The 15,205-nt window shown below is 39.1% G+C and overlaps 1 protein-coding gene across 1 annotated transcript in view; it reads right to left on the bottom strand.

The window, feature by feature from the left end:
• LOC131992217 (disabled homolog 2-interacting protein-like) overlaps nucleotides 1–15,205 on the bottom strand; it is a 207,886-nt gene that overhangs the window by 171,645 nt on the left and 21,036 nt on the right. Inside the window, exons 2-3 of the mRNA XM_059357702.1 lie at nucleotides 12,185–12,309; nucleotides 1,405–1,534 (exon numbers count right to left, since the gene is read on the bottom strand). Coding sequence (XP_059213685.1) covers nucleotides 1,405–1,534; nucleotides 12,185–12,309 — 255 coding nt within the window. The remainder of the gene's footprint in view (nucleotides 1–1,404; nucleotides 1,535–12,184; nucleotides 12,310–15,205) is intronic.

Here is a 15,205-nt window from a genome sequence, read left to right as displayed (position 1 = left end):
TTGATTTTCCCCTCTAAAATCAGTCTCAATAATCCCATATCGATTGGGTTTAATTGGGTCCTCCTCCCCGGCTCTACAACACTGAGTGATGCTCGGCAGTGCCACTCTTATTTTAGAACAAACTTATCTGTCCCCTTGACGTTTTGCCTGCTATATTTGTGTTTTTTCGGCAATGTGTCTGGCATTTTTAATAGCTTTTTTTGTATTTGTGCTTGCATTTGGCACCTGTTGCTACATTTTAATAGAGTCCAGCCCACTTCCTACATTGGCCAGAGCTTACACACCCAGTGCCCGAAGTCTGATGCCCAGAAACTCCCCGAACACAAGGAAAACGTAAGGTTACTGCAGGTGGAGACAGAGGGATTTTTTTCTGGATGTGTACAAATGTACACATTGTTTTCTAAGAAAATTCTACTGATAGTGCCTTTAACACTTCCTCTTATGGTCAAGGGTTGGAAAATATCTGAAAGCTTGATTCTAATCACAGCACAAAGCATTACTAAAATCACTGTAGTAACAAAGAGCTGTGGTCTCACAAACCAGGAATTCTATCTTTATTCTGTCCGACAACATCACAGGATTCTCAGGACTAAACTCAATAAACTTAATGTTCTGCTCTGTACTGTGAAATAATGACATCATGAAAAAGCACTTAAACTAAATGACCTTTGCAAGCTGATTTAAAGGCGGCTCATATTAGGTTGCATGCCAGTAGACAGCCCAGCAACAGTAACTGTGGGATACAAATACTTGAATGTCAAACCTCAGTGCCACCTAGTGTCTCATTGTGTATGATTCTGTGTGTGCATCACATCTACAAACCTCACCAGTTTTTACCGAGCCGATCCGTCTTGTCCGGAGACATAAGCGCACGGACTGGCACATCCGGAAAGTAATGGTATTATATTACACGTGGCCATAAAAGCAATAAGGAAAGTGCAACATGCCATCTGTCATTTGAAAGGGAGCAGCACATTTTTCAGAGTCTGTCTGAAGTGCAGTGAAGTGCTATGAAGCAGCAAGCTCTCCATCTAGTGGATATGAGGTAGAAGAAAAGAGCATCAGCACTTTTAAAAGGCTCACCCAGGCATGTGAGCAATGCAAGGCTCACTTGCATGTGTAAGTGTTTGTCTGGTTATGTCACTGAGGAGCAGAAAGAAGTGCTTTTCTTGGGTTATATTTAACCTTTCTATAGGAAGAGTCTGCAGATGAGTGCTTAATAATAAAATACATTTTATATGTCTGAAACCATGTTGAACAAGAGTTAAATATTTGATTTAAAGGTTATTAATCATTCTTATTTCATCAAACAGTCACAAGAAAGTAATTTAAGTATTTCCACTGTCTGGATGTGAGTGTGTGTGCATGCTGATTACTGCAGAGGTATGTCCTCAGGCTACTCACCGCTTTCAGTGGACAGCTGGCTGTGGAATTCTGGGAACTGCGTCTCCACCGGGACGCTGATGGTGCGCCGCAGAAGATGGACCTTGCATGACGCAGGGCGCCTCTCCTGCAAAAACAAGGAACGGATCTGCTGAGACAGAGAGAGAGAAAGAGGGAGACAGAGACATAGAGCAAGAAATTCAAGACAGATAAAAGGCTGAAAAGTTAAACAAAAGGCACAGATACAAAGTAGGCACACAGAGAAGATAGCGCACGGAAGAAGAATGAAAACCAACGGAGAGAAAAATGAAGCTGCTAGAAATGTAAGAAATGCACATACAATAGCGGCCGAGGCTTCTTATCTATGTTCTCGTGGTTATTCTGGTCACCGTGTTTGATGCTGTGTTGGTCCAATAGAGCACAAACGCTGATGATAAATGAGGAGCCATTGGATAAAACAAAACAGGCATTAGCACCACATCAGTCTGTGTCAGCCCGTATCTTCCTATAGCTTGCATACCAAACGTTTGGCTCCAATAGATTAAACAGACAAAGGCGAACGGATGGCCGGTGGTGACTGAAAGAAAAAGGGGAAAGGGCCTGATGTCCTCCAAAAGGAGTGATAATGGCTTATCGAACATCCTCACACCTCTCAACTCAATGCGCCCCCCCAGCCCTGTTCGACTTGTTTTCTCTATCCCTCTATTTCCATGTCCAGCTGTTTATCTCTCTCATCCTCTCTGTGAGCCACCTCTTTACTTGCCTCATGGGACTTGGGTCTAAGGACAGCTCTCACTGACATGTCTAGTGGTGTGGGCCATAATGACTAAGCAATATGAGCAGTAATTTGAGTCCCACAATTCATTGCCATGATTCTGTCTAGAATAGCTACAGTAACGTAATGTCAGGGCCGTGAAATCTGACTTCCATGAATAAAGGCATTTGGGGGATTTGAATATAATCTATGGTTGTAATAATGCATTAATTCATTCAAATATTTATTTGTAATACTCAGTTCATTTGAAGGATGAGCACAACCTACATTCAGATGCCTAAAATATTACAAAAGAGGAGAAAAAATGCCTAAAAAACAAGATATAATTACATGAACTAAAAGTTTGATTATTAAATGATCTGATATGAAACCCATTTTACTGCTTTTCGGTTAAAAGGCTAAATGAAGAAAAATACTGCAAAAAGGAAACAGTGATGTATCTTTTCACTCTCTTAAAATTCAATTAAGATAATTGCTTTTGCCATGGACGTGAGCATTGATTTGATTACAGCAGTTTAGCAAATTGGCAAATCCCACTTGAATTGAGGCTAAATCCAAACACCCCTTAAAGTAACCTCAATTCAGTTTTTTGACAGCTTTTGACAGAGCCCCCTCTACTGGCAGTCATGTATAGAAATGTAGATTAGTGGAATGAGCTGAATTTGATCACTAATTTTACAAACCGTTTGCTTTAAGGCCCAGAGGAAGCGAAAGCTTCACAACAAGCTGAAGGTGAAAATGAAAAAAAAAAAAAAAGTCCAAACTCCATAAACCCCTCTGGAATCACACATTTCTTTCAGTTTTATTACCTTCATATTGCAGCCCTCAAGACATGTGACACTCTTGCTGAATGTTGAGATTGCTATCCCCTCTCACACTGTTTAGAATTCACTCTCCTGATTCATCCTTTCTGGCTCTCTTTGTGTCTGTAGAAGCATCATTTATCTGAAGATTTGGGACAAGTCACACTGGCTGCAAATAGCTAAGGGCCTAATTACCTTTGGCAAACAAGGCCACGATCACTTATTAAATACACATCCTATTACAAATAACAATAACAGCATCAGTTCAGTGACACTGCACTTAAATAGGTCAGACAGGTTATTTGTACAAGCAGCATATTACTACCAAGCAACAACATCCTGGGCTGAAAAGGAAAATGCCAAAAACTGCAATTCCTCAACTGGCCACTTGAGGCTCAATCCTCATTGACACCCATGTTAAAATGTCCAACTTTACAGCAGAAATAATCATTATAACCTGGTGCAACAGTGGTTTTGGTGTATTTATCTAATTTCCTTTTCATGACAACTGTGAAGGTTTTTCTCTTTCTTTTTATATCGCACAGTTTAAGTAAAAAAATAGGGTAAATAATTTGTGGATAGACGGCTGCCCTCACATTTGGCTTACTGCTGTTAACCCCTGCTCCACCTCTTCACTTATGTTTTGGAGAAGCCAACGTTATGAGGATTCAGGGATTGCCATGATGGCGATGGCCGGAGCCACAGGAGCCACCCACTTTGAGCTTCATTTCGGCTCTTCAGACATCAAAGACACTACATCCATAATTGTCTACAGTCTGTGACCTAGTATAAAGAGTGATAAAGTCTGTGTAGAAAGGAGGTCGGTGTGGATGGATGGGTCAAACAAACTCCCATGTGAAGGCACAAGTCAACACTGACTTATTTTTCATCATAGATATTACTTGCATCACAAACATAACATAGGTTACCTTGCGTACATTACTTACAAACATGATTTAAGCCGGCCCATTTTAACCCAAACCATGATCTTTTCCTGAATCTAAACAACTTTTGTTGCCTAAACATAACCAACTGACCGATTCACAACTTTCAGCCCTTTTTTAAAATGTACCACTACATTTAAGGTATGAGGTTATGTTAATCTCCTGCCTCCAGTAGGGGCACTTATTCAGGAAAAACTTCTTTGGCTCATATTAGAGGGGAGGAAGCAATGACCTATGTGATTGAACAGGTTGGAGGTTTTATTGAAAAGGGGATTAAACAAAAAGATAGAAACAAAGGCATAAAGAAAATAATGGCTATGTACTTTAAAAAACCCCTACAGCAAAACGCCTCCACAAACAAAAATCAATCAAAACTTCTGTGCAGGGACTCTTAAGTCTTTAAACACACTTTGATTTTTCTTTCCTCTCACTTTCGACCATTTTTGTTCACTCTATTGTTTGCTCATGGTGTTATGGAACTATACGGGACTATACAGGCCAACCTAAGTGTAGCACTTACTGTAGACATAATCCTTATAGTACATCTATTTATTTTTTTACCACAAGATGTTTAGCATGCAATGAAATAACTGTGTCGGATTCACACATTAAAGGCAATGAGCAAGTTCAGACTATTCTCATTTTTAATTTGAGGCTAAATCTGAATAATTTAAGTGCATTTCAAAACAACTCAACTGTTTTGTTAGACATGTTGCATCACAAGTGAAACTGGAACACGCTTGACTTCTTCACAAGATGTTAAAGGCTTCATCTGAATCATTTTCTGTGCAAGCGTGGCATCATCAATTGCCAGAGGGAGGAACATGGAAGAACATCTGCATTGATTAAACTAAGCTAAATTTCTTCTATGAATCAAATCAACAACTTTTACACTTTTTCCACCAAGGCAGTTGAATGGCCAGGAAAACTGGTTCCAGAGCGGCACCAATTCTTTGCTGGTCTTGAACCAAAAACCATTTACGACAGGGGCTTGGAGCGGGATTATCATGACCAACAAGTAAACTAAAACGTGTATCATTCATTTGATTTGTTTGACTGCAATGCAATCACTACAGGCTAGCGTTAGCGGTCTAGTGTTACTAAACGTTAACTTCTTACTTTCAGTCCTAAAAAGTATGTAATAGCCGCCCTTAAAAATCAAGGCGGGCAGCACAAATGTGTTGCACCAGTCTGCTACTTATCTCTCTGCACTGGCTCCCGGCCGCAGCCCACATCAAAGCCTTGTCTCTTGCCTACAAAATGGCAACGGGCACAGCCCCTGCTTATCTGAATCCCTTTGTTCAGGACCACAAACCCTCCCACCCACAACGCTCTTCGAGTGAAAGACGTCTGGCTCCTCCGCCGCTGAACGGCTCTACGTCTGAAACCAGACTCTTCTCCCCTTTAGTGCCCCGGTGGTGGAACGAACTTTAAAAAACTCCATCCGATCTGCTGAGACTTCTCAATATTTAAGAAGAGACTGAAGCCCCTACTCTTTACTGAAGACCTTCACACTTGATCTACACTGATGACTATGATAAGTATCACACTGACCGCTTTCACGACCTACAAGCACTTGCGTCCTTATGGACTCAAACTTAACCCAAGGCACTTACTCTTGCTGGCCCTCATTTATCAAACAAGCGTACGACAGAAAGTGAGCATAAAGTGGACGTAAGATCATTTCTACGCAAGGCTCGGCATTTATCAATTTGGACATGACCGGAGGGTACGATCAGATCTATCATCTGGTCTCAGCTCATGTACACAAATTTGAGTCAGTGTGAAGTCCACACATCTGAGTTTTAAACTGAAACTGAGAGAAGCAGTGTTTCGTCATAATATTATATTGCCATAGCCTTCTATGAAATAGGAAATCATGTTAAGTTGTACTCAAGCATGTTAATACATCTGCATTGAACATCATGGTACATTTTATGCTTACCTCTTATACTCTTCTATAATCATGTAACTATTTTATAATCATGTCTTGTACTACTTTATATATATTATAATCATGGTAATATGCATTATAACCACGTTAGGATGAATGACTTCATGTTATTCTCTGTATAAATGCTGTAATGATGTAATTGTGTAATAATTGTTTGATTTAATGTGGACCCCAGGAAGAATAGTCTTCATCTCTATGAAGACTAATGGGGATCCAAAGGATACAATTAACAATCTGAGGGAGAATTGATCTTAGACTATAGTATCGATGCCTGGAGCTGATAAAACTCTGCCGTGTTTTGTTTTTTAATGGTGACAAATTAAAGCATGTTTACACTGTAAAAAAAGATAAACTATGGCTACTCAATAAAATTGAGACAACAGATTGCACGCAATATAATTAATTAAATCTAACTACGTTACAAGTTGAGTTAATAACAACTGAACAGGAAGTGCCTGTCAATTAAAAACGGACTAATTCTTTTGTGTTGGATTCATTCAAAATTGTCTTGATTTAGAATTACATACACATAAAGATTATATTTAATGTGGTCAAAATAAGTAGATTATATCTCAAATATTTTTTATGTTAAAGTTACTTAAACAACTGCCTCAAAATCAAGGACGCATTTATATTTAATAAATTTGATCAAATGCATTAAGTAAAATGAAATGACTGCTAAATAATTTATTACAGTGTAGGCTACGTCATTTATCATTAAAACATAATATTAAAAATTATTAAACATAATAATATTACATATCATGATGTATAAATTAAATATTTCAACCTCACTGGGAGTTGAATGGTCCACTACTCTGCTGACAGCTTCCTTTTCACTTTTTATGCATCCAAACAAAACCAGTTTGTAGTGTTGCAGCTGTTGGACGTCAGCGTTTCACTTTCTGACTCTGAGAAATTCCTCTTCTTTTAGAATTAAAACTTGCTTTACAACATTGTTTACCTCCTTCAACCAAAAAGCTGTGAAAACATTTAAGACTGTGCTCCAAATGTATGGCATGGAATTTAAATGACGCTTGTTTCCTGCTGCCACATTTATCAGCCGATTATTCTTACGCTGTGATTGGTGACATACGATCGTTTGATAAATCACACAGGAACCCTGTCGTAAGACGAAATATACGCTCAGATCTGCGCTTGTTTCTACTCGTTTGATTAATGAGGGCCGCTATGTGTCTTGACTTCATCCTTGTTTGTGTTATATTAACTCTTATTTGTACGTCGCTTTGGATAAAAGCATGCATGTATGTATGTCTGTATGTACGCAGACATACAGTGACTTAATGACGTGGCTCTCTATCCGGTGGAGAAGCAAAGCGGTTCTGAGAATGTTCTGGTAGAACCAACTGTCGAAAAGGGGTGCATGTGATGTGAAGTACGTGTTACATTATTCTGCCAGAGAATACAGAGAAATCAGAAGTGCATATGTGCATGTTTGACCTCACAGCAGTTGATGCTCTGACCCATTGTTCTAAAAAACTGTTTATCCGTCTAAACTGTGTCATCACACCTTCTTCTGGAGCGAGCCATTATCAAACTGTATCATCATTTTGACCTGCAGTTTGCTGACATCACAGAAATCCAGCAGTGTTAGATATGACCTTTCAGAGTCTGGGTCTTGAGATGGATGCATTTAAAAGCTGTTGTTCTTTACTGCTGTGAACCAAAAAGCACTGTAGCGGGAAGGCTGCCAATGGGTCGATTCAAATAATTCCTCCCTGCAATTATGGTTCCATTTTCAGCATGGCATACCTCAGTACTTGCAGACAAAGAAAATCTGAAGCCACACTTTCAGCTGCAGTTCCAGCAGCCATGTTGGAATGTAGGTTTGGCACGTCCAATAACTATGCCTTCTTCGGGAGCTCTTGTGAATTTAAAAACACAGGAGTTGTGTCCGAGTTCCAACCATTAACCAAAATTGTTTTTGACAAGATGCTTTTTTCCCTAAAAGGGCCGTGTTGTGTCCCTGTTGCTGTGCTGAGAAGAGAGCTCAAGAAATTACCCAAGGCAGCTATAATTTCATTTGTTGCTGATGGTGCTCAGATAGTGGCATTAGTTAAAAGAAATGGCTTTTGCAATGGAATATTAAATATTATTTTGTGCTATTCATTTCGCAACCCAATTGGCCAGGTTCAGCCATAGACACTAATGTGCACAGCTTATTGGCACCAATGGCAATAAGTGCATGCATAATCGTGATAAACCTTTTGGTAAGTGGCTCTCATTGAAATGAATGGGATCAGGTTAAAGTTGGGGAGAGGCATGCAAGGAATTACATAAGATGACTTAAGTCTTTTATGAGGGAGACTTTTCAGCAGTGAATTTTTTCCTTTTTGGAAAATGAAAAAGGGCTGGCAAACCCAAAGTAGATTGTACGTATTTGTACAACATGTTAAATGACCATAAGTAAATCAAACCCCAAAAATGTAACCATCATCCAAAATTGTGGTCTTTCAACTCCCCTACAGGGCTGGACTGGGACAAAAAAATCAGCCCTGGCATTTTTTGCCCCACAACTGATAACTCACCAAGTATCTTAGTACTCTCCTAACCATATAGATATCTGAACTATATCACTCCACACTACACTACATTTAGCCTACATAAGTAGCCCTCATCCTAGAGTGTCAAAACACAGGAAGTCAGAAAAGTTTCACTTTTTAATATAAATGCAATAACATGCAGCACAACAAAGCAAGATAATAGGCCTGCAGGAAAAAAAGAACACACAGTACTGTAAAAGTACAGTGGAAACTCCATGCTCATTTTAAAATGGTGTTCTACTAATGCTCACGAAACAAATGTTTACATATCTAAAAAGATCCCTTTGGGTGGGCAAATTAGCCTGCAGAGACAGAAATGTCCTACTAGCAAATTTAACACTGTCACACTCATATCATAATTTTCACGTCCAACTGCTCGTCTGTTTATTAACTCCAAATCTATCAGCAACATCAAGCTAGCACAGACAACAGCAAATCAGCTTCAAACACTAACAGAACTGACCAACATGAAATTATGACAAGGCACTAGAATGTTAAACTGGTAACAACAGCTAGCCTAGCATGTTAAACTGGTAACAACAGCTAGCCTAGCATGTTAAACTGGTAACAACAGCTAGCCTAGCATGTTGCTGTGCCAGTCAATGAACTTCAACCAATTAAGCCATCAAGTAAAAGTCCATAACTGTTAAACTTGATTAAAAGTTCAGACGTGCCAAACACACAGAGGAGGCAGCAGAAACTTACCTCTCTTCCTACTCTTGCCCCCTGGCTGCATGCGCACCCGTTACTGTTTGTAAACAAGACACCGTCTAAACACGATACATTGATGTAGCAAGCTACACTGTGTTCAAAAAGTTAGCAAGCTAACAAAATAAAGTTATTAACCTCACTTCATGATATTTGAGTCAGGCAGAGAAATATTTATTGCTTCTTACCGCATGTTGCCGGGTGCTGCTATCTTTCCACCTCTCTCTCCTAACTCCCTATAGGTTCATTCCTCCATCATCACCTGGCGGCGCCGTGCTGAGTCAGCTCCAACATTTTTCGTTTATAGTTATACTATAGTATAGTTATAGTCATAGTTCGTTTAGTGCATTTTTGCAGCATCTGCCTGAAGGGATTGTCGTTTGTTTTTCTCTTAATTTATCGGCTACTTCTATGCATTTCTTTTACATTTTTATTTTCTGGCTGTGCCGTGACTGATTGATTGATGGACAGCCGACGGGCCCAAGGAGGAGGGCTCTCGGCCCTCCCTCTACCTGATTTTTGATGACCATTGGCCAATGAGACTGCCGGGCCGTGACATAACTGGCTGATTGACAGCAGAGGGGGCCAAGGAGGAGAGGGCCTTGGCCTTCGGCCCTACCTGTACCTGTTTTATTGACCATTGGACAATCAGTCAACCAAAAAATAAATTAAAAAAAAAAGTTTTTGTTTTTTTGTTTTTTTCAAGTGGTTCGGCCCAAAAGTCTTGCCGGCCCACCGGACATTTGCCCGGTATGCTAAATGGCCAGTCCAGCCCTGCTCTCCTATGTCGCTGTTTAACTGCTGTTTTAGACAAAATTAAAAATATATAAAACGTAGGACCTAATGCTGGACAACTGGTATGAAATACTGTCTGCCACATTGTTTTAGTAACTTAGTAGCAGTAAAGTGGGTCATTAAAGTCAAAGTCTACACGTGGAAAGAGAAAGAGAGTTAGGCCACATAGTGGTACAACCTGGTAATACAATAAACCCACAGCTTCTGACTGCCACGCTGCACATGACCCTTCGTTTCGGTCAACTTTGTGTTTCACACAGTTGAGGAAGTTTTTCTTGTCCAATGAATATTCTAACAATGCATTGCATTAAACCAGGCGGCAACCTCCGGGTCTGAGCAGGGAGGCAAACCAGGAAGTGCCTTAAGCTGCATTCTACCGAAAAGTCCAGTAGGGGGTGCTAAGTGTGGCTGCAAAAACATTTCTGTCCATTCATTTCAATGCAAATGAGAAAACTTCTCACTTGAATTATTACCTCAGATTTTTTTTAGGACAACACTATAGTCTAAAATACACTAAAATCTTCTTCAAGACAAATACATGTTAATAGTTCGAATATTGGCCCCATGTAGAAGAAAATAGGTGATTTGGGGCGTGGCTACCTTTGATTGACAGGTCACTAACAAGGCGAGCCGTCATCAGGAGAGAAGCAGAACAATGTGTATCCATGGCACTGTGTCAATAAAATTATATATAAAGCTATATAGATATAAAAAAGGACGTTTACCAGTTTGGTCTCATATCTTTGACCCTTTCACACTATATTTTTACTTAATGACAGTTTATTTGAACGTTCTGTTCATTAAAATGTCTTGTTCAGTGTTTGATTGGACTAACAGACACTCCAAGGAGTCGCTACCCAGTTTTCTGAGGTAATTAACGTTTTGTTTTTGTTATTTTTGCTAGCTAAAATGAACATCCCAGTTAATGCTAACATGAATTAGCAGCGACTTCTCTCAGTCAGGTTGAGGTGTAGAGAGGCTGTAGTCAGTGTCGTCAGATCCCTCTCGCTCCTCCACAGTCCAAATATGGTCTGCTCCGTGTATCGGAAACAAGATGGCGGCGCAAGATGGCGTCGAGTCTAACACTGAACTCGATGCTTCCAACGGGCAGTCCACAAACCAATGGGTGGCGTCACGGTCACTACGTCCATTATTTATATACAGTCTATGCATTAAACAGATAAATTACATTTTATTGTACATGTATTTGATTTTTATTAATTTATTTATTTTTATGTATTCATACATTATTCACACTCCCGTTGTGTAGGGGAAGCAGGGCAATAAACTGTTTGACCGCAGTGAAAATGTTGTTTATGAAAGGCTAAATGCCAACAAATATAGATTGTGTCAAAATATTTCATGAGATCACAATCTTTTTCAATAAATTTTGGCTTTTGGACATTACTTCCTTCCTGCTGCAGTCAGACTTTACAATCAATACTGCTCTCAGTAGACCACACAAACCAGACATTGACAATCACTGCACTATAAACACTTTACATTGTATATAATGTTCCTAAAGTTTTTATTTTATTTTTAATTGTTAATACTTTTTATATTTTTTTAATTTAATTCATATTGTAAATTGTTCATACTTTATTTTATTTTTTACTTGTTTATTTGCTAATACCTCTATTATATTTCTAGTTAGGGCCTCGGGGCAATCGCACCGAGCACTGGTCCCATACAGCTATAGCTGTAGGGACCAGTGCTCGGGGCGTCATTGTTATACTGTGGATTTTTTCTTCTTCCTCTTCCGGACACAATTTCGTCCCGCTACTAGTCCTGCAACTCTTCGAGCTCATCATAGTGTACACACACCGGCAGTAGCCCCTGTGGCCCTTTCAGAATTTTCTAGTTGTTTTTTGCTATCCACTTTGCTGCTGTAACTCTTGAAATCTCCCCATTCTGGGACAAATAAAGTGAATCTCAATCTTACAATGCTCTGGAGTTACTGGAAATATTCGGATCACACAAGTCAAAAGCAATCCTATGCAGCCATTTATGGGATGCAATAAAATATGCTGAATATGCATTCAAATGTTGAACTATTCTGTACAGCCCTAATATTTACATGAATTTAAGATGTGTTGGAAAATACACAGCTATGTGGAGAAATGGAACGGAATAGAATGGAATGGAAACAACAAGGACAAAGGACAAAGGACAAAAAAATAAAGAACATGAACAGACGAGAAGCACAACAATGACACAGAGGGACATGACAGACAGGAGATGGTACGGTCTGCTCTCACCACCTCCTCCTCGTTCAGAAGCAGCATCTGACAGTCACCAACCACGCAGTACTTCGGGTTCCAAACAGTTTGCTCTTCATAGGAGTGACCACGTGACATCCAGTGCCTCGACGGACACCGCACATCTACGAAGGAGAATCACAGAAAGAAACATATCAGTTGTGAAGGGGAAAAAAAGTTTGTTCACCTGATAATGGAGCAGAATATCACAGTTCAAATAGCGTTTACCTTTAAGAGGAAACATAATGCACACAGGCTCCTTGTCTAGTGAAGAGAGAGCTGCTTTTCAACTTATTTGCTTTTCAAATAACTGTTTTACTCAGCCAACACAAAAACTCTTCTCTTAATAAGAAATGCCACTGAGGTAATGACTGCTGCGTGCACTCCACTTTCTTCACTTCAATCATTCTGTGGATGTCAGGTGAAGAAATGATAAATATAAAACAACTGAGACAGGCATAAATTGGATTCTCTCGCATCTCCTGTGATGAGGTGACATAAATCTCAGAAAAGCAATACATATGCTTTTTTTCACACTGGGAAATGCAATCCATCAATTCTCACACATGGGTTACTGTTACTGTGACTGCAATCAATCTGCATCAACACAGAGCATAATCCCACAGTTTCATTACAGAGAAAAAACCCTGATTAGCATCTGTGGTGTTTTCTCTTCACACTGAGTGCAGTGAGAAAGCACATTTCTGATGGCTAAACACTTTCAACATCCACTATAATATTTCTGTGAAGATACACTGTTAAACCTACAGCAAAATCTGAACAACATTCTACTGTACTGACACCATCGGTGTCAAACTGTGTATTGCAATACAATCTGGCAGACAAAATATGCAATTACAGCATTTAAGAGAATGACAATAATTAAAAGAATTAACTGTAAATTTACAAAGTAAAGTTTTACATTGTGATGTAAATATTCAGTAATTTACCAACAAACTGTCAACAAGTATACAGTAATATAATGTATTTCTACAAACACACTGTATTTTAGAAATACAGTACAACTGTAAATACCCGGTAAATGACAGTAAATTACTGCAAAATTACACTGAAAGTTTTACAGGGTACTGCAAATATTAGATAGTCCTTTATTGGCAAAACTGTGTACACTATTGTGTTTACAAAAATACAGTGATATTCTGCAAAATGATTTCTAGCAGGGCATTGCATTTCTAAAATACAGGAAGAAAGTGCTAAAAAAAGAAAGAAAAAAAAGGACTGTGCAAGGCTGCTGCCAGTTTATTCCTGCACATTTAAATTTAAACTATAAAAAAATGTATAGTGTGATGTAAATATTTAATGATTTACTGACAAAACTGTTAACTCTTGTGTTGTAAACTTACAAGAATACAGTAATATTCTGCAAATTAATTTCTAGCACGACAGTATTTATAAACTAGAAAATTTCCTCTGGGGAAATTCTGAAAGGGCCACAGGGGCTACTGCCGGTGTGTGTACACTATGATGAGATTCTTTAGAGATTTCAAACAATTAATACTAGTAATGTTATGATACTATATTATATACAAGGAGCACACCTACAACAAGCATTCCTTTTCAAGTATTTATTTATACAGCAACATATGCCCTTCAACCTCAAAATGTGTCTGTGTTGTGTTGAAAATTTACAAAAATACAGTAATATTCTGAAAATTAATTTCTAGTTGGACACTATATTTCTAAAATACAGTAAGATAATGTATAAAAAAAACAAAAAAAAACAACACTTTGCAGGTGAAGCTGCTGCCACTGAATTACTGTAAATTAGTACTGAAAAGTTTTACAGTGTTCAGATCGCCTGTTGTGCAGCTCTTGTGTGTAGTTCAGTAGAGTGGCATATGTGGGTCAGGGCGTGCTGCTTGATGGTACAGTACATAGACGCTCTTGTTGCTAAGAGAGTAGGTCCGTGCAGAGAGGCATCTCTGCATGGTGCTTCAATGTGTTTCATCATTTGATATGTACAATATATACTGTAGCAATACTTGATGAAAAAGCAACTGAGAAGGCACTGAAATACAAGGTGCGCTTTAAATAATAATTCACAAAATCCTGTTTATTTCATGCCGTTCACGCCAAAGTGTTGGTGCTGCGGGTTGCAACTTTGAAACCGGAGGTTTTCATCTCTCTTCTTGGGAATGTAAAATTGGGAAACAGAATATAAAACTAGTGTGCTCTGAGAGACTTTCACAGCGAATATTCAATATAATGAGACATATATTATTCCTACGTTGCACAGCGAATTATTGACATGCATTTTTTAAGAATCTCATGTGGCATTCCTCCTGCATGCCGGACATGAGTGTGCAAAAAAAGCAAATAATGCACGCGTTAAGTTTCCCAACCCTGTCAGCTGCTTCTCTTTGATCATTTTGTGTGAGTGACTGAGCTTCATATCCCAGGTAGCCTCATCGGCGTGCCATTAGACTAAGTCACACATTAATGCACATTCACACACACAGAGGTAGAGTTACAGCTTCCATCTCATCAGCTTGCAGTCACGTTGTGGATAGGAGCAGGTCAAGCACACACCGTTTTCCATTTAGCTGAGCTTTTTAAAGACACGTTTTTCATCCTGGTGTTGATTTAATTACGCAATTCAGACTGCAAGCTTTGGCATCATGAGTGAGAGACATGACAGCGTGGCTTGGCATGCGAGGCTTCATTTCCTTCAGTAAACGGTGCTGCTGAGTCTTGTACTTTCATCGTGTAAATCTCTTAACCAACAAAGCTGTTCAGCATCTACAATAGAAAGTAAATGAAAGAAATAAAAGGCACAAAAGTCACCAATGCCATAAAAAAACACTTATTTAAATTCTCCAGTAGGAGAAATTTGACAGAACTCATTGACTCTGGTTGACAGACGGACCAAGGACAACTCGCTGATGTGATAAAAATTTTATGGATTTTTTTTCATAGCCTTGCAGATTTATTGATCAGGGCTCATGGCAGGAACGTATTCTGTAGTCTATCGATATTTTGCAGGCTGGGGTATTAGGATAT

This window comes from Centropristis striata, chromosome 19 (genome assembly GCF_030273125.1).
Source record: "Centropristis striata isolate RG_2023a ecotype Rhode Island chromosome 19, C.striata_1.0, whole genome shotgun sequence".
NCBI classification, from domain to species: Eukaryota; Metazoa; Chordata; class Actinopteri; order Perciformes; family Serranidae; genus Centropristis; species Centropristis striata.
The sequence above is the reverse complement of the archived record's forward strand: the minus strand, read 5'-3'. Positions and strand labels throughout refer to the sequence as shown.